This window comes from Eubalaena glacialis, chromosome 16 (assembly GCF_028564815.1).
Source record: "Eubalaena glacialis isolate mEubGla1 chromosome 16, mEubGla1.1.hap2.+ XY, whole genome shotgun sequence".
Classification (NCBI taxonomy): Eukaryota; Metazoa; Chordata; class Mammalia; order Artiodactyla; family Balaenidae; genus Eubalaena; species Eubalaena glacialis.
Window position 1 is genome coordinate 32618373 of NC_083731.1, and position 19342 is coordinate 32637714.

Here is a 19342-nt window from a genome sequence, read left to right on the forward strand (position 1 = left end):
ACTCTTTCTCTTTTCTTAAATTAGTATCATTTAATAATACAGGATACCCAGAGAGGTTCATGTGGCTTTTTTTCTGATCTCCTTCTGGCTCCAGCAGATTCTATGGCTTAGTAGTGTTGCTTAGTTCTGCGTTTCAAAACCAAAGTAGTACTTATAATTATGAAAAGTAATAATTTAATAATAACTACTCTTTTTATCGAGTGCCTTCTGCACATTGCACTTCTTAGATTCTCTAGACGTAACAGACACGCTGCAAGGTAGGCATTGTTTTAGCCATTCTTGTGGATGTTGAAAACCTGAATTCTAGAGAGATTGTGATCGGGCCATGGCCATTTAACTTGGAAATAGAAAAGCTGAGTTTCGAATTCAGGTCTCTAGGACGTTAAATGTCATCCAGCTCTGAAGAACTCCGCAGTTACTGTTCATGGTCTTGTAAAAATGGGACGGTTAACTTTCCAGTAACTTCTGAGGCTCCTGGGACTTCTGGCTATATGGGGGAGTGTTCTTGCATAATATCTCTGAGAAAAGCTACATTAAAAACAAAATGCATTGGCAAAAGGAGCTCTGATGTCCTTGGTTTAATATAGACCCCATTCCGTCCACAGAACATACATGGAGAAATGCTGCCCAAGTGTAGCAGTAGCAACACTGGGGCCATCAGTGGCTCCTGATCATAATTGAGAATGGGAACAGCAGTCTCTTCAATGGCTGCCCGGATCCACAAAGTGAGTGTTGCAGAGCCTGAAAGCTGGCCACATCTGTACCTGGATAAATTTGTCCTGGCATAGCTCTTTCATCAAGCTCACACCTCAGGAGCTTCTAGTGAGGGGCACTGTGGTGCGAGGAAAAGAGTATGGACTTTGGAATCAGACAGAAGAGTGTTCACATCCCCACTGTGCAGTTCAGTAGCCATGAGGCTTTCTTCACTGGTAAAATGGAGGTTAACATCCCTCCTTCGTGGTGAGGACTACCTAAGATAATGTGTATGAAGTACCTGCGACGCTGCCTGGCGCATACCTGGTATATAGAGTACATTTCATTTTTGCTGCTGAGATACTGTTGGAAATAATATATTCCTTTAATTTACACAAAACAATGTCGCAGATATGTCTCTGAGCCTTCCAAGTGGCCGTGGTAAAACCCTAGGGAAAGAAATTACTTATAGTCACAGCTGAACACTACTGTAATGCAGTGCTTCACGAAACTGTGCTTAGAAAAGGAATTCTCCCTCCTCACCTTTGGAATTGTTCAAGGCCACCTCCAGAGGATCGTTCAGGTACTGGTGTGTCCACAGGCTCAGCTTTGGAAATAGTGAAAATATTTCACTTCACGGTCCCCTCTTTATCTCCTAAGCATTTGTCTTCAGAGTGCCACACAGTAAAGAGATGTGGTGTGCTAAGTTACCATTGACCTATTAGTCATCCATTATATTCTGCCAGGTTAGGAGCCACTGGGAAGGAGAAGTTTTGATACATTTCACTGAGTTCACCAATTCAGAGATAGAACTCAAACTCTGTTGACCAATATTAATGTATTCCAGCTCATAGCATATGCCTTGCAGACTTGTGCATTTTTTTTTCAACAACAGCTGTTTATTCCACTTTAAAAGAATTTCAGAGAATTGGACTCTCCAAATAATTCCTGTGTTCTAATATAAATACCTTCTTTTACAGTATGAACTCAATAAATTGCATTCCATAAATTATTTTTGGTGACTTCGTATGATTCTTTTCTTTCTCATTTTTTGTGCATTTTTAAAATAGAGGATTTGTAGATTCCACAACTTTATAAGTGAAAGGAAACTTGAAGACGTTTCAGCTCCTTAATCTCATAGATAAGGGAGCCGAGGCCCAGATCGGTTAGCTAATCACTAGCACACAGTAGATAATGGTAGTATTGCCGTATACCGTAGTATTGTTTACTCTATCTAATGTGACACGAATCTCACCAAATAATGTTTAGTGGTCAGCTACAAGAATTCAGCATATTGCTAAGAACCGTAGAAACTCCAAACAAAATGCATCGTACAATTTGCTTGCATTAAAAACTGATGCTGGGTAGAAAGGGTTGTTCAAGAGAATTGGAGCACTAGATGTGTTTCAAGTTGCTTGCCCTTCTGTAATCAAGAGTAGCTCGTGTAGCCGCCTCTTGATAACTGATTCGTCCATGGGTGATAGCTAGCTTTGGAGTGACTCATGCATACACTGGACACCATTCTATAATATCTATGTGGAAAAAAAAGTAGAGCAAGATTTTAGCAAGAGTTTAGGCTTAGAGATGTTCATTTGAGAGGTAATAATCAAATCTCTGGTGGGTGAACTTCCTAAGAGATCAAAGCCCATTGTAAAATTAAGGCGAGTTTTGGAAGATACCCCTCTGTAGGGAGGTAGACTATTTAAAAGACATCCAATGGTAGTAGAGAGACTGGAGAAAAGAATCAGAGACCTCATTGAAACGGGGGAGGGGAATTTTCTTTCCAGGTGCAGGTTATCTATAATGCTAAATATACATCTGTCATCAAAGAGACCATTTCACGGTCCGGGGAGGGGGATCACCGTAGAGTTAATGAGTTGTGATCACATGTCTGAGGAAGGATAGAAATTGTTCTGTAGTTACCTGAAGTTACATGTAGTAGTAGAGCTGGCTGACTGTTAGCATTGAGACAGAGATTATCTGAATATTTTGAAGGTAGGAGAGAAGATGCATATGCTGGAGAAGAGTACAGAATGAGAACCCAGATGTGGTGAGGGAACCTTAAAGCCCCTCAACCAAATAAAACACCTTTAAAAAGGATAGCTAGAGTAGGCCTATATGTCATAAAGCATTTTATGAACCTGAAGGTGGAAGCATGTTGAAGTTTGAAGCTTGTGAGCAAAATTTAAATAAATGTTCATTATGTAAATTAGCAGCCAGCAACCTGTATGATGAAGGAAATGAATACGTTTTGGGCAAAGGCTGGCATCCATAAAGCAAATAGTATATGGCTTGCTCTTGTGTGACACTTGTGTTCACTTAGATGCTGGCTGAATGCTCTTTTCAAATTCAAGTTGAACAGCAGACTCACGTGCATACTTCGTAGCCCTTTTCTTGATTACTAGCAAGTTGTCATCTGTCAATACTTGGTTCTCATGAACTGAAATGCAGTTATTTTCATTCTCCAGACCATGGCTTTCTGCGGAGGTGAAGTATGTGTCAGACCTCAACACCTGGTTTTACCAATGTTTTTTTAGCAGGCCCAGTAGTTTCCCAAATAACAGCATGCCACCTCCAGCCTTTTGTTAATCTTAAAATATATGATATATGGGGTGTATTTAGCCATCCTTTTGGGAATAAAGTTAAAGAATTTAGAAGACTGTCCTTTTAAAATCAGATGTTTTTTGATACTATATTTAAAGTGTAAAAATACTTGCCCATGCATATTGGGGATATTTTTAAGGTAGGAGAGAAGATGCATATGCTGGAGAGGAGTACAGAATGAGAACCCAGATGTGGTGAGGGAACTTTAAAGTCCCTCAACCAAATAAAACACCTTTAAAAAGGATAGCTAGGGTAGGCCTGTATGTCATAAAGCATTTTATGAACCTGAAGGTTTAAGCATATTGAAGATAGTATACATACTATCTATGTGCATATTTTCATTGCTTTGTATTTGATTAATAAATATTTTGAAATATTTGATCCATGAGGGTCAGAAATGTCAGAAATACCTTCAATCATGGAACATAGCACAGTTCATGAGAAAGCACTTTTAAAGTCATTTTTTCCATAGAATTAGCTTCTTTAAATCATATTTTAATGTTCTTGGTTTAGCATATATAATATAAATCCCTTTATACTGTAAGACAGATGTGCACCTAAGACACTAGAAGTTATGCTTTCAGGATTGTGTTTTGATTATTTATTTGAAATGGACCTTCTCTCCACATTACAGACGTCTATATTAGAGCCCCTCGTTGGGTGACATGGGCTGGCAGGTGTAGGTATGCTGATTCTTAGGACGCTCGGTCATATATGTGTGTGTAAATTTTATGTGTCTGTACATATATGTGTGAGTGTTCTCAGACTCAGATTTAAATGTACTCATTCCTAGTACATCCGCTTTCCCTGAAATGTCTTTTCTTCCTCACTTTTCAAGACTCAGCTTTGTTTCACCTTGCTGTGGGTTCTCTCAACTTCCTGCTGTACTTTATTCTTTTCACCAGACCTCCTATGATGTTATTAGTTCTTCAACTTGATATAAGTTAGAGGATATGGACTTTAATTACAGTTACTTTCATTTTAAAATGTGGGTATTAACTCTAGGTCATTAGAATAGCTATGCCTTGTACATGCATTTATTAACTAATATATATAATAACACCTAGTTCATGTTAAACGTATGGTAAACATTCAATAGATGGTATCTATTATTGTTATAATTATTTTACTTATTTATATTTGTCTCATCTTTGTTGTCTGTGAGCTTCTTTAAATTAGGCATTGTGGCATATAATTTGTAATGCCCTCAATTTCTGGCATATAGGTGATTCACAGATGAATTAATAACAGAATATATGTACCATGTAATAAATGTCAGTGGACCTTCATCAATAAACTGCTTGGATTGTACTTGAGTTGAGGTCCAGTTTCAGTATTTTTCAGTTTTTCAAGTGGTCTTTTTGATCCTTCTGAACAAGAATCAACCTAATATATCATTTGTCATTCTCAGCAAAATAGTATTTTGATATTTTGGTATTAATTAATTATGAGAGAAGCATACGGTTATGTAATACATTTGGCAGTCTACTAATTTGCTCATCATTGAGAAATGCTTATTGATTATGTACTTGCTATGGCAGCCAGCTATCTGTTATGGACCAGATTATGAACTACTTGGGGCAATGATTATGATGTCTGAATATGCACACTAGATTAATGAGTTCAGCTGGTCAAAACTATCGTTCAGTAAGGCAAGATTTTCATTAAAAATATCAAATAAACCCTCTTGTTTCTGTATCATTATGTCAAAATGTCACTGAAATGAATCTATTTACTTCATTGATCCATCTTTCAAATTATATTTTAAAATCTGCCTGTGTTAAAACTTCTTTGCGTCCAGATACGTGAAGAGATTGAACATAAAAGTATCCTAAAAATACCTCGTCTGATGTTTTCTAATTCTTGTTAAATATTTCGAGATCGCAAATTTCATTTAAATGTCAACTGTAATTGTGTGCCATTTGTTTTTCTACTCAGGTTTTACAGTTTGATGGAATGTTTTCCCCACGATTTAATAAATATTTGTTTTATTTCACATGAATTAATTCAAAACTGGATAAGAGCAACATATTTTAATCAACTATTGTTGTGATGGACTAGAAAATAAATTTACTCCCTACGCAAAGTTTACTATGCATTTGAGTGGGATTTATCTTGCTTAGTATTGGCAAGCTAAACATAGAAAGCAATAATTAATGGGAAAGCCAAATATGTATACTGAATGAGGCACTTATTTATTTATATTTTTAATAAATTTATTTATTTATTTTTGGCTGCGTTGGGTCTTTGTTGCTGCGCGTGGGCTTTCTCTAGTTGTGGCGAGCGGGGGCTACTCTTTCTTGCGGTGCGCAAGCTTCTCACTGCGGTGGCTTCTCTCGTTGTGGAACACAGGCTCTGGGTGCGCGGGCTTCAGTAGTTGTGGCTTGTGGGCTCAGTAGTTGTGGCTCGTGGGCCCTAGAGCACAGGCTCGGTGGTTGTGGCTCAGGGGCTTAGTTGCTCCGCGGCATGTAGGATCTTCCCGGACCAGGGCTCGAACCCATGTCCCCTGCATTGGCGGGCGGGTTCTCAACCACTGGGCCACCAGGGAAGCCCGAGGCATTTATTTTTCTTGACTGTGTCATAGCTCTTTAGTGTATAAAATTTTAATTACCCAATAATATATACACCCAGCTATGTTCAGATAACACCCATTGAAGTAAAGTAGTGAAGAAGTTCTTAGGCTGTGTGAATTATGCGTTTATAAGTGGTACGAAATGTGTGTTTACCATGATTTTATTTTCATTTGTTTTCAAAACTTGAAGTTTGCTTTTCTATGTATAAATCACACAAGCACATTATATTTATAGAAAGTGCTGGGAAGTGAACCGGAGATTAATAAGTAGCTGGGTACCCTGTTACTCCTCTTCTCCTACCAGCCTCTTAGAAACCCCAAAGTTTTTTAACATCTTTGGCATGATGGTTTAAGACACATCCTGACAGAGAGGGTTAGGGGAAGGATGTTAGGGTCCCCCACGTGGCAGTGCAGACTAGTGTGTGGCCAAGTTACTTTTGGCAGAACGTAGTGTTATATGCAGTGGCTTTCCATGCAAGTACAAATTGCACATGCTCATATTTGTGTTGCAGTCTAAATCACATAAATTAGACATACGAAGACAAGATTGAATCATCTTGTCAGTCCTTTGCAATACAAATCAGATTTTTGACTACGCAGTCCCAGTAAAATGGCAATTACACTGCAAGACGAGCATAGCATACATTACTTTTCAAACCATTCTATTGAGCACAATATGTGTAAAAGAAAGGCTTAATTCATTTGCTATGGTTGCTTTCTTTTAAGGGTTTATTTGTTCTCTGTCTGTGCAGAATGATGGGGTGTAACGGAAGCCGCAAACAGATTGAGAGAGTAATTTCCACGTCAGTGTGCTTTGGCTCTGCCTCCTCCCTCAGAGCATGGGCGGTTTATTCAGAGAACTCTGTTCTTAAATGATCGTGCAAAGCACACCTTACTCCATGTGGGACCTTAGTTCTTCAAGTTTGCTCTTTCTGTATTGTCTCTTTTTCTTAGTAGTGAAGAATTCCTGGGTGGAAACATTAATTTCAGAGAAACATAGAGCTGGAGATAGGGAAGAACAATTTTGTAAATGGAGAATTTCCAAATGATTTGTATGTAACTTACAGAATTCCAAGGGGATTATTATGGGATATGAGTTATTAATGACCTTGAATTCCCTTTCTCCTATTTCTGTTAGCTGTTACATCATTGAACTCTCTTAATGGGTGCATTATAGACACTGTACTGTGACACCCTAGAGTGGAGATCCTGTCGTCTTTGTATTCCCAGGATCTTCCTGTAAGAGACACACTCTCATGGTTGAAGGTGGTATGGAGGAAGTGTAACTTGAGCCAGAGTAGGTCATTGCTGGTTCCTAGTTCTCGGGAAAGTTTAAGTGGAAGTAGGAGATTGGACACTTGATTATAAATGTAGGGAGTGGGGGCGGGACTGACATTTGCTGAGTAACTAGTATGTGCCAGGTAGTGTGGTAGATACATTGTCTGCATTCTCCTTTTCAGTGCACCGCACAGGGTTTTATATTACCAGTTTAATAAATTCGGGAAAGGGAGTACATAAGGTGAAGCAACCTGCCCCAAGTTATATGACCCCACATGTTAAAGCTGGTGTTCATTCTGTCTGGCGTTCATGCCTGGATCTTTTTCGTGACCATCAGTACCACCTTTCTTATGGGAGTGGAACATACCATTCATTCATGTGAGGTCCCAATTCTGGGCATAAAAGCGTCCTTGGCGTTTCCATATCATCATTTGGATTGCCTGATGAGTAAAGGAGGGGGGTGGAACTTGGTGCCTGGGTTTTTGTCTCAAGGAAGGGAGGTAATGCTACAAAGTAGGTGTGTAATTATAAAATATGTCCAGGAAATAATCTACATTGAGGCTTTTTGTGCTTTTCTTTTTGCATTCATCAGATCTTTGCTATGATGTTCTTGTATTAATAAATTTAATACAAATTGGGTTCTTTTTTTCAGGATAATGCTTTCTCTATGGATTCTGCCTACCCTAGTTGAAGTGATTTCTATTAAAAGTGTGAAAATTCTGAAGTGGGATACAAAGAAGAATGATCACTCTTTAATCTTTATTCACGAGTCATGAAAATTTTATGTATTTCATATGTAGATGTTATTTAGATTATAGAGCCACATATACTCAAAATGGAAAATAAAGAGCTATCCTTTTCTATTTATTGTGAGAGGCATATCTAAAATCACATATTCATATAGATGTAATTTCCTGACTACCTGTGGCCTGTATTTAAAAATACCTGAACATTAGTTTGCTTCTCTACAGAGAATGATGTGTGTGCCGTGGAAATCCGTGTGTCTTTTCTCAGTAGTAAGATGTCTCATGCTGTACAGGTTCAGAAGAGATACTGTAGGTGTCACCTGTCACCTAGCAACAAGCTTACTGCTTTGTGTCTTTAGTGCCTCTTTTCATTTTAAGTCAAAATAGTTATGAAAATGTAGTGCTTAGATTTGCATTTATCTCCTGAAATATTTAGATTAACCTTCAAACATTTTTAGTTCCCAAGATAACTCACCATGACAGATGAAACAGAAATAACTTTCAACAAAAAAAGGCAACTTATATATCAGAAACCTTGATACAGAGTAAGGCCAGCATGGATCCTGTTATATAATATCTCAGACTGAAGTGCACAGGCCTGCCTGTGAGTTCCCTAATCAGCTTTTAAAAGTTGTGGTAACTGAATTGAATAGGTATATTACACCTTTATTACTTGGCTTTTTAAAAAAATCATCACTTGAAAACACAAGATCACAACTAATGAAGTAGTGATTTGTAAAGTTGAATCCAGAAGACGGAATTCCAAATGGGATTGCTCTACCGGCATCAGGATTCAGTTATTTGAAACAGAGCAAACTAAATTACCTGTGGGCAGAGTGGTATGCCCTGACTAGTCAGATGCCTGTAAACACTTTTAAAATGTGTTTCTGTGTCTCTGCTTAAAGATACATAAAGGGATTATCAGAGGAACCAGCAACAAGTGTACTCATGGGTCCTGAGTATTTTGAATGTGTTAAACACTAGCCTTTAAAGATTGAGAACATAATAGATCATTTAAGATGTGATGAAGAGCCAGCAGCCTGTTACTAGAAGGTAATGTAATGCCTGTACTCTGAGGTGGTTATTCCGAAGTAACTCCTTATTCATTAAGGAGGATAGCATCCACTTTCATTCTGGCCAAGGTCATTTCTGTTATCCAGGATACTCTCTTTGAATTCTTATGGAAGCTGGCTGACCAAGTGGAAATTTTAGGGAAGAAAACAAGAGTTAGAAAGTGAAGAATTTGGACAATCATTCTCTATTGCTTATAGCTACTGAAGAGAGAAACAGGTGTTAAGTAGAATTTCTCCAGACTCTCCACTAAAAGAAAAACCAGTATTTACCAGTGGTTCTAGGTAGCAATATTTTTGTTTAAAAGTAAATCTAAAATTCTGTCTAAAATACAACATTTTATGCCTTTTGTTATTTCTCATGTTTTTCATATTGGAATAAGTGACTACCTAACCCTTTGCTTTTCTTCACCTGACAATTGAGAATCATTTTTGGAGCCAGGAAAGCGAGGACCAGAACACGTGTGATGAGTTTTTTGATGAGGACAGTGCCCTTTAAAACTTCGGTACTTAGGGAAGGTTTACTGGATAATTTCACAAACCTATTTGGCAGAGTTAAGTAATCTTTTAATTAGGAAATTGATGAGATACTAACTGTTATTGGAAATGTGCCAGTTTCCTATTTTATATCATGGTTTGGTTTTGATGGGGATTTGGGGAACAACCCAAAGGTCCCTTAGCATGAATAAAATTGGAGCTTCATCTATTCTATCTTGTGGTCTTAATTTGGGGAAATTCTGTTGTTTTCCTGTTTAATATCTGTCCATTGATTAAAGAGTGATGATTCTTACGTGTGCTTACGTATATGTTAGTGCAGATTGTTGTATAGACATTACTTCAGTTAGGGTATATGGGGTAGGTAAAACAGGTATTATCCTTGCTTCTGTGGAGAAGGAAGTTGGGCCTCAGAGAGGTTGATTGAGGTTTTTAAGGTCACACAGCCAGTAGATGACAGAGGTGAAACTAGGGACAGGTCTTCTCAGTCCTAAACTGTGTCTTCGTTTTCTGTGGGGTGGGTGCTACAGAGCAAAAGATGACCTTGAGTGCTCTTTGAACAGCTTCAATTGAATGGAAAACAGAAGTTAGCGTTATACCAAGCTGTCCCCAGGTTTAAAACATACTGAGGTGTACATTTAAATTATAGGTAGTTACAGAGATATACTACAAAGAGCCGTCCACTAACATTTGGGACTAACTCAGGGGTTTTAAAAGGACCCCACCATTATCTGACTTGTTACCTTGCATAGGAAATTAACCTCTGATCGTCATTGTCAAATGGATCTTAAAATGTTCATGTGCTCAGCTCACAGAACTGCTTTCAGAACAAATATTATCATTAGAATACTTGGTAAATCCCCAAATGCTGTAAAAAATGTGTGATGTTGTGTTATGTATAGTTCACAAAATTTAATGTTTATTGTGGTCTGTAGCTTAATTGCATCAAAAAAATACAAATTATATAATTAAGGCCCTAGTTACTTGGTTAAGAAATATCCACACAATTGATATAAAGGGGAGTTTATTTTTCTTTTGTTTCTTATCATTAGCTTCTCTAATTCATTTGACAAACCTTTATTTTATCTCCTAAAGTTTGCTGAGCAATGGGCTGTATATTGGGCAGTAGACGGTAGTAGAACTAGGTTAGCAGGTACAGCTTCTTCTTGTGGGAATATAAATTGATGTAGTCTGTATAAAAAGCAATTTGGGTAATATATTTTGAAAGAGTGAAAAAAGTTCATATTATTATGATCCAGTAATTATACTTATATAACTATATTCTAAGGCAATAATTAAAGGTGCAGATAGGGCACCTAAGTACAGTGGTGTAGGATATGGATGCTTGGCTGAGGGGTGAGTGGTGGAAATCTACACTAGGCTTCCCTGGCCGGGCCCCACCTCCTGATTAGAGTCTGTCTGTGTCTTCCCAGAGAGGGCATCATTTCTAGTTGTCCAAAGGCATCCTCCAGGCTAGCAGAGGTCCTTGTGTCCAAGATTTATGTAGAAGGATGTGTGTTATCGGTAATAGTAAAAAATCATAAACTAGTAGACAAAAATGAGGGAGTAAATAATACTGTATCCCTACAATGGAGTATTATGAATTTAGGGAAAAGCATTAATAAGTTGAATGTCATGTAAAAATTCTCATGGTTTATTAAAGTGTGGAAAAAATTTATAGAAGCAGAATGTAAGATTGAAACCAGTTTTGAAGTACCTGGTACATTCTGCTGAGAAGTGAGAACTGATGGATTGAGATATATTTTGAAGAATAGAAAGGACAAGACGTATTTTGATAAGAGCATGGTGTTTTAGATGACTTTTTAGTTCTTTCAAGGGGTACCCTATTATGGTTTCATAATGTAAAATAGAAGAATTATCCTCTGAATTTCAAGAGAATATTTCGCCACTGTCATATTAAAATATTGCATTTATGTTCCATTGCTTCTTAGTGGCATTTCTAGTAGTGGTGAAAGCTGTACTATATATTAGGGGATGTGTTTTGAGTCATAAGAGACATATCTATATCAGTATAGACATAGAGGGAGAGATGGAAGGAGGGAGGGAGGGAGAGTCATTGACTGACTGATCAATCGATTGGGTTAAAACTGGAATAAAGTGAAAGACCACTTCATCTTACAGGCCAAGCCCATGGAACATGTACATTCTGGTACATTTCATTTAAGGCTTTATGAGTGAGTGAACTCTTTTTTCTGTTCAAATGTATGAAAACACATACAAAGGAGACCTGGCTGGATACTGCCTGTGTAGACATTGGCACAGAATGGGTGCTGCTAAGAACTCCAAGGCGTGTCCCCTCTTGAGTGTAATTCCAAAAAAAAAAAAAAAAAAAAAAGTCAACTGTGCCTAATAAGCTGGCTTAACTGAATGCCAAAGAAAATTTGCCTCATGAAATGGAAATTCTGAAGCAAGTTACATAATACTGAGAGAGAATAAATAGGAGGACTTTCAAGATCTATCCAAATGGGGCAAATGGTGTATTGTAATCAGAACTCTCCAATCCAGCAATATTTAATTCTATTTGGTGAGATCCAAATGGTGTTGGGGATTTGGAAGCTTTTAGAAATCACATAAATATTTACTTGGTATTTGTTTAATTTTTAAGGAGTGACATGTCTTAGATCAGTTTTTTAAAAGTTACTTGGGTGTTGGCTAACATGGAGCCACCCAAAAGTATTTGTGTTAGTTGTTCTGCACATTTGTATCAACTATAAAGGGGGAAAACAGCATTCCTTTAACAATCTCTTAGTTGCTAAGAATAATAGAGCCAACTGCTCCAGCCGGAACATTTGTGACTTCTCTTTCTTATATTAAATTTACTTCTAAAGCAGTTTCTGCTGTTTTCTCCCCAGCCTTCTCTCTCTGTTGCATGCCTTTCTTTTTCTCCCCTCCCTGCCTTATCTTTATACAGATTTTCATTTCTTGTGCCCAGGATCTGTCATAGTGTCATAGCTGGAGGTTCTGCCTCTGTTTCTTCATTTCTCCATTTTGCCCTTTACATGGCTGCTAAAGAGGAAGCAAAAACCAAAACTGTTCATCAGCTGTTATTGTTGTTGTGTTACTCCACTAATCAAGAGCTTCAAAAATTGCAGAATTAAGGTTTTCTTTTTCTTTCCTCCAGTGGAAGAATGTTACCAACATGTGGAACTTTTTTCTCATTTTTAAAAATTGAAGTATAGTTGATGTACAATATTATATAAGTTACAGGTGTACAATATAGTGATTCACAATTTTTAAGGGTTACAATCCATTTATAGTTATAACATACTGGCTATATTCCCTGCGTTCTACAACATATCCTTGTAGCTTATTTTATACATAATAGTTTGTACCTCTTACTCCCCTACTCCTACGTTGCCTCTCCCCACTTCCCTCTCCCCACTGGTAACCACTAGTTTGTTCTCTTTATCTGCGAGTCTGCTTCTTTTTTGTTATCTTCACTAGGCTGTTGTATTATTTAGATTCCACATGTAAGTGATATCATACAGTCTTTCTCTGTCTGATTTATTTCACTTAGCATAATAGCCTCCAAGTCCATCCATGTTGTTACAAATGACAAAATTCCATTCTTTATGGCTGAGTAGTATTCCATTGTATATGTATACCACATCTTCTTTATCCATTCATCTGTTGTTGGACACTTAGGTTGCTTCCGTAGGTTGCTTCCATATCTTAGCAATTGTAAATAATGCTGCTATGAACATTGGGGTTCATGTATCTTTTTGAATTAGTGTTTTTCTTTATTTTTCAGATATATATCCAGGAGTGGAATTACTGGGTCATATGGTAGTTCTATTTTTAGTTTTTTGGGGAACCTCCATGCTGTTTTCCACGGTGGCTGCACCAATTGACATTCCCACCAACAGTGTACGAGGGTTCCCTTTTCTCCACATCCTTGCCAACATTTGTTATTTGTGTTCTTTTTGATGATAGTCATTCTGACAGGTGTGAGGTGATATTTCATTGTGGTTTTGATTTGCATTTCCCTGGCGATTAGCGATGTTGAGCATCTTTTCATGTGCCTGTTGGCCATCTGCATGTCCTCTTAGGAAAAATGTCTATTCAGATCTTCTGCCCATTTTTTAATTGGGTTATTTTTTGATGTTGAGTTGTATGAGCTGTTTATATATTTTGGATATTAACCCCTTATTGGTTCTAATTATTTGTTTTTTGTGTGTGTGCTTTTCTTGCAGGATCAATGTGACTCTGGAAACAAATGGATGAATGAATATCCATATGAAGAGGAAAACAATAAAGGTTGGTTAGTCAAACTGTATAATTGCAGTGGCAGTCCTATTTTGAACATTAATTTTGGGCAGTTATTCTCATTAGAGCACTTCTTTGTCTGTGAGACAGAGGTCAATGGTTAGAGACATTCATCTATCTATAAAGTGTAATTTTCATTTTTAAACCCTTAAATATAAAAAAAAATTATAAAGAGGCAACCCTTCTTTGTGCAAGTCTAGCTGTCGTCAGTTTCCGGAACCAAAGCTGGTTTAAGAATCAACTTTCAGATGATAATTAAAAAATGGAAAACCACTTGATACAACTGATCACTGGCACACACACACAAAAAAGCCAGATTTTGTTTAATATATATCAATTCTTACCACAAGCATAATCTTAATCCTAGTGCTGTATGGCATATGATTGCTGTCAAATGCTGTCCTCTCTGCACCTGCAGTCTTGGCTTTCATCAAGGGCATAGGATGATTATGAAAGGCTTTTAACTTTGGTTTTTCACAGACAAGTACTGGTGTAAATTAGAGGGTAAAAAAATCCTGGGAATTTCAACAGTAATCAAGTGCTGGCTATCACTTTGTAGTATTTATTTGAACTTTTTGTGTACTTCATACTGGTCATAATATAAACATCATAAATTAATACTAAGAAAATGACAATATGTTAAACCATCTCTATTTCATAAAGTCTAGTACAGAGGCATGTGCCTCATAACTCTTTATATAGCTGCACAACACATACAGTTTCATATTTTCCTTCCCCCATTGCTCCTGCTACCTTCAAATAAATGTACATCATGTCTTTTTCTGCCAGCCCACCTTCACAGATACTTACAAATGATTTTCCAGATTATATCTTTCACTTGAAATTGCCTTCTTCCAATTCAGCAGCCATTCATGATAAAAGTCTTAACAAGTCAGGCCTAGAAGGAACATATCTCAACATAATAAAGGCCATATGTGACAGGCCCACAGCTAATATACTCAATGGTGAAAGTATGAAAGCTTTTCCTCTAAGACTGAGAACAAGACAAGAGTGTCCACTCTCACCACTTCTATTCAACATAGTACTGGAAGTCCTAGCTAGAGCAATCATGTAAGAAAAAGAAAAGTTATCAGAATTGCAGAGGAAGATGTAAAATTGTCTTTATTTGCAGATGGCATGATTTTATATATAGAAGAATTTAAAGACTCAACCAAAAAAACTGATAGATATGATTAATGAATTCAGTAAAGTTGCAAAATACAAAATCAACATAACAAAAATCAGTAGCGTTTCTATACGCTAACAACAAAGTTTCTGAAAAAGGAATAAATTGTTTCAATTTACAATAGCATCAAACACAGTAAAATACTTAGGAATAAATTTAAGGAGATGAAAAGGAATAAATTTTAGGAGATCTCTATGCTGAAAACTACAGGACATTGATGAAAGAAATTGAAGAAAACACAAATAAATGAAGAGGTACCTCATGTTCATGGATTGGAAGAATTAATATTGTTAAAATGTTAATATGACTGAAAGCCATCTATAGATTCAGTGCAATCCATATCAAGATTCCAATTATGTGTTTTACAGAAGTAGGAAAAAACATTTCTAAAATTTATATGGAACCACAAACGACCTTGAATAGCCAAAGAAATCCTGAGAAACAAAAAACGGGAGATGTCACATCACACTTTCTGATTTCAAGCTATACTATAAAGTTATAGTCATCAAAACAGTATGGTACTGGTAGAAAAAAAACCAACAAATAGACCAATGGAACAGAATCGAGAGCCCAGAAATAAACCCAAACATATATGGTCAACTAATATTTGACAAGGGAGCCAAGAATACTCAATGGAGAAAAGACAGTCTCTTCAATAAATCGTACCAGGATAATTGGATATACATGTATGAAAGAATGAAATTGGACCCATATCTTACACCACTTACAAAACTTAAGTCAACATAGATTAAAGACGTAAATGTAAGACCTGATACCATGAAACTCCTACAAGAAAGTACAGGAACAAAGCTTCTTGACATAGGTCTTGGTAATGATGTTTCGGATATGACACCTAAAAGACAAGCAACAAAATAAAAAATAAACAAGTGGGACTACATCAAGCTAAGAAGTTTCTTCACAGCAAAGGAAACCATCAACAAAATGAAAAGACAACCTACAGAATGGGAAAAAAATATTTGCAAACTGTGTATCTGATAAGGGGTTAATATCCCCAAATAGAAGGTGCTCGTACTACTCAATAGCAAAACCCCCCAAATAACTGAATAAAATAATGGTCCTAAGTCTGAATAGACATTTCTCCAAAGAAGATATCTGAAAGGCCAGGAACATAAAAAGATGCTCAATATCACTAGTCATCAGAGAAATGACATATTACCTCACGCTTGTTAGAATGGCCACAATTAAAAAAATAAGAGATAATGCTGACATGGATGTGGAGAAAAGGCAGTCCTTGCGCACTGGTTGGTGGGATTGTAAATTGGTGCAGCCACTATGGAAAACGTTATGGAAGATCCTCAAAAAATTAAAAACAGAACTACCATATGATCCAGCAGTTCCACTTCTGGGAGTATATCCAAAGGTAATGAAAACACTAACTTGAAGAGATACCTGTACCCCCATGATCATTGCAGCATTATTTGTAGTAGCCAAGACATGGAAACAACCTGTCTGTCAACAGATGAAAAGATAAATAAGATGTGGTATATATACACAGTGGAGTATTATTCAGTCATAAAAAATGAGGAACTCCTACCATTTGTGACAACGTGGATGGACCTTGAAGGCATTATACTAAGTGAAATAAAGACAAAGGCAAATACTGTATGATTTTACATGTATGTGGAATCTCAAAAAAAAAAAAAAAAGCCTTCCTTTTTTCCTTGCTAAAATTTCTCCTTCGTAGTATTTGTTTCTGGAAAATTTTTAGCCCTCTAGAGGGAGTTTTGATTCAGAGATGATAATAAGGTAGATTTTTGGGTAATGTTCTTTTTTATGATCTCAGTATTACCTATATGGGTGCATTTACTTTGTGAGAATTAATTGTACTGTGTACTTATTTGTATGTGGATTAGTGGTGTGCTAGTAAACTGGCTCTAGGGCATGGGGTGGGGAGGCCTGATCTGTAATATTTGTCAATTCCCATGGTGTAAATATTCCCACTACGGCTGGTTTCAATGGTTTAACAAAGAGCTTGCAAGATTCCTTAAAATTTAACAATTGGCTCTCATGAGCTGGAGGTGAGCTAGCTCCAGCAAACCACTGATAATTTCATGTATAATGTAACGTTAAACAATTTTCTATACTCCTTAAGACAAATAGGGCAAATGTAGTAAATTCAAATTTTCCTGACTCATCGCTGTGTAAACATGGAAACCTTCACTCATTATCATGCAGAAAGCACTTATCCCTTTTCTTATGTATGATGTTGATCTTATATTTATGTTTTTGTTCAGTTGTAATTAAATTTTTACGTTTGAATGGATCAGTGTCAGCTTTGTAAGTTTATACATTTTGACAGTGTCATTGCTCTGTAACTAATTTTATGACAACTGAAGATTATCGCAAAGAGAATATTTGTGTTAATACTTACCCTGAGGATAGACTGAAAATATTATCTTGATTAAGTATAATACATTATGTGTGATTCATTCTAAATGATCGTGCCTCATAGCTCATAATTCATGAGTTCAGAAGTCTTTATAGAGGAAGGAGCAGTGAGTATTTCACTTAATGTGTTTGTCCCAATGAATTATGTTTTTCTTCTTGCTGTTCCTTATATTTCTCAATCTGTGTTTTCAGTTATAGATGCCTTAGAACAAAGAGTACATTGATGCTTGTTTTTAAACCTGCTTGAATCAGGTGGTGTTAGTTTTAATAAGGTCTGATTCAGAGAGAAAATTGCAGTTTGGAAATTTATCTTTTCTATATTTCACATATATTCCCAAGGTCAGTTTCAAGATGACGTTTTTAAAATGTCAGCAGTGGGTGCAACATTGCCACTGTCTACATAATTGAAAAGGGATTTGAATATGGCTCTTAAAACTATTTTGTACATTTCCAGTTTGCCAGCGGTGATAAAATCTTGCCAAGAGCCACAGAATATCATGCTATGCCTTTCTGCTTATGTTCTAATATTTAAACAGCCTAAATAGCATTTGTAAAATTTCTTTTGTGGCCATATCAATAGTCTTACTTTCAGGTGCTGTCTTCATCTCCTCTTTCAACCAGTCAATCAATCAATTAATCAATAATATATAAATACAATATATACATATATATTTATATAAAAATATATGTGTGTGTATATATTCACATTAAGTTCTTTACTCAGTTTTTAAGTTCTTTCTTTTACTCCATTTCATTGCACTTGAATTTGTCACTTTACCATTTGCCATTAGATAACATTAAATAAATTCTAAAAAGATCCCAGTTATCCATTATTTTCTGTTCACATATATCAGCATAAAACCTTGTCTATGTGCTCTTTAACATATTTTAGCAGTTGCTGTCATTGTGAATGTGTGTGGACCTGACTCCACAAACCTGGCTTTGCTCCATTGTTTTCCAGCCATTTCAGTACGTTTCCCAAGTGCTCTCAACAGCTGGTTTAGAGCAGGTGTCCAAAACATATGCATGCGTATACATTAGTCCAGCTTATCAGAGTTCATGTTCAAACTTTTGCTCTGTGACTACCTCTGATGAACAGCTGCTTAAACCATTCAGCGTTAACAGTGGGTAAGTTTTCCTTTTTGGATTTGGAAAGCAAGAGGACAATAGCAGGCCTTTCTGGGAAAGCTTTAATTCCCTACAGAAAAAAGCTTGCTTCATAGCGATGGGCATATATAGGGTGGTTACTTTAAATTTCTTTTCCATGAAGTTTCAAGGCTCTTTCTTCACACAAGGTAGAAAGACTGTAATAGCAACAATCCAGCCTTTCTTCCATTTTGAGCTAAGTAGGTATAGTTGTTGAGAAAGCCCCAGTTGATGTAAGTGAAATATATTGTCAGCGCTAGGCCACTATATATTTATGCAGAGTAGCTGCCTGGGCAGTAAACATGGAATCACAAAAAGTCAAGTCTTTGCTCTGCAATTCTCTGCCTGTATGATCTTGGACCAGTGACTTCTTTCTGAATTTTAATTTTCTCAAGTGCCAAGTGGAACTAATAACACCTGTCCTGCCTATTTCAAGAGTTGTTATGGGGTGAAAGAAAATATGACATATTTATGAAAGTAATTCAGAGCTGTAGAGTTCTTAAAGTATGGGTCGTGCTTGCTACTATTTATTTATACAGCATAAGACAGAGATTCGTGACTTTGTTGTATGACGTCACATCACAAAGTCAAGTATTTTCAGAATTGGAAGTGCCCACAAAGGTCATTGACTCTAATCTGTGCTTGGTACATGGCTGTCTTTCCATAAGAGTTGGTTGGTTACTTTAGCGCTATATCTTGAGTACTCCTTGGAATTTCCTACTGCATGTGGCAGTTCATCCTGTTTCCAGGCATATCTAGTTATATTAAAAGTTATTCCTTTTATTGAGCCTAATCAGTAGATTTGATAATGATCCAAACTAGTAGGTGTATAGCACATTTATTAAAATATAGTCCT

The 19342-nt window shown here is 36.7% G+C and overlaps 1 protein-coding gene across 3 annotated transcripts in view; it reads left to right on the plus strand.

Moving 5' to 3' along the window:
- The window catches only part of KLF12 (KLF transcription factor 12), a 450322-nt gene that overhangs the window by 125825 nt on the left and 305155 nt on the right, over positions 1–19342 (plus strand). For all 3 annotated transcript variants that reach the window (XM_061170610.1, XM_061170611.1, XM_061170612.1), the window contains one exon: positions 13673–13736. In XM_061170610.1, the coding sequence (XP_061026593.1) occupies positions 13704–13736 (33 nt within the window). In that variant the 5' untranslated portion in view covers positions 13673–13703. The remainder of the gene's footprint in view (positions 1–13672; positions 13737–19342) is intronic.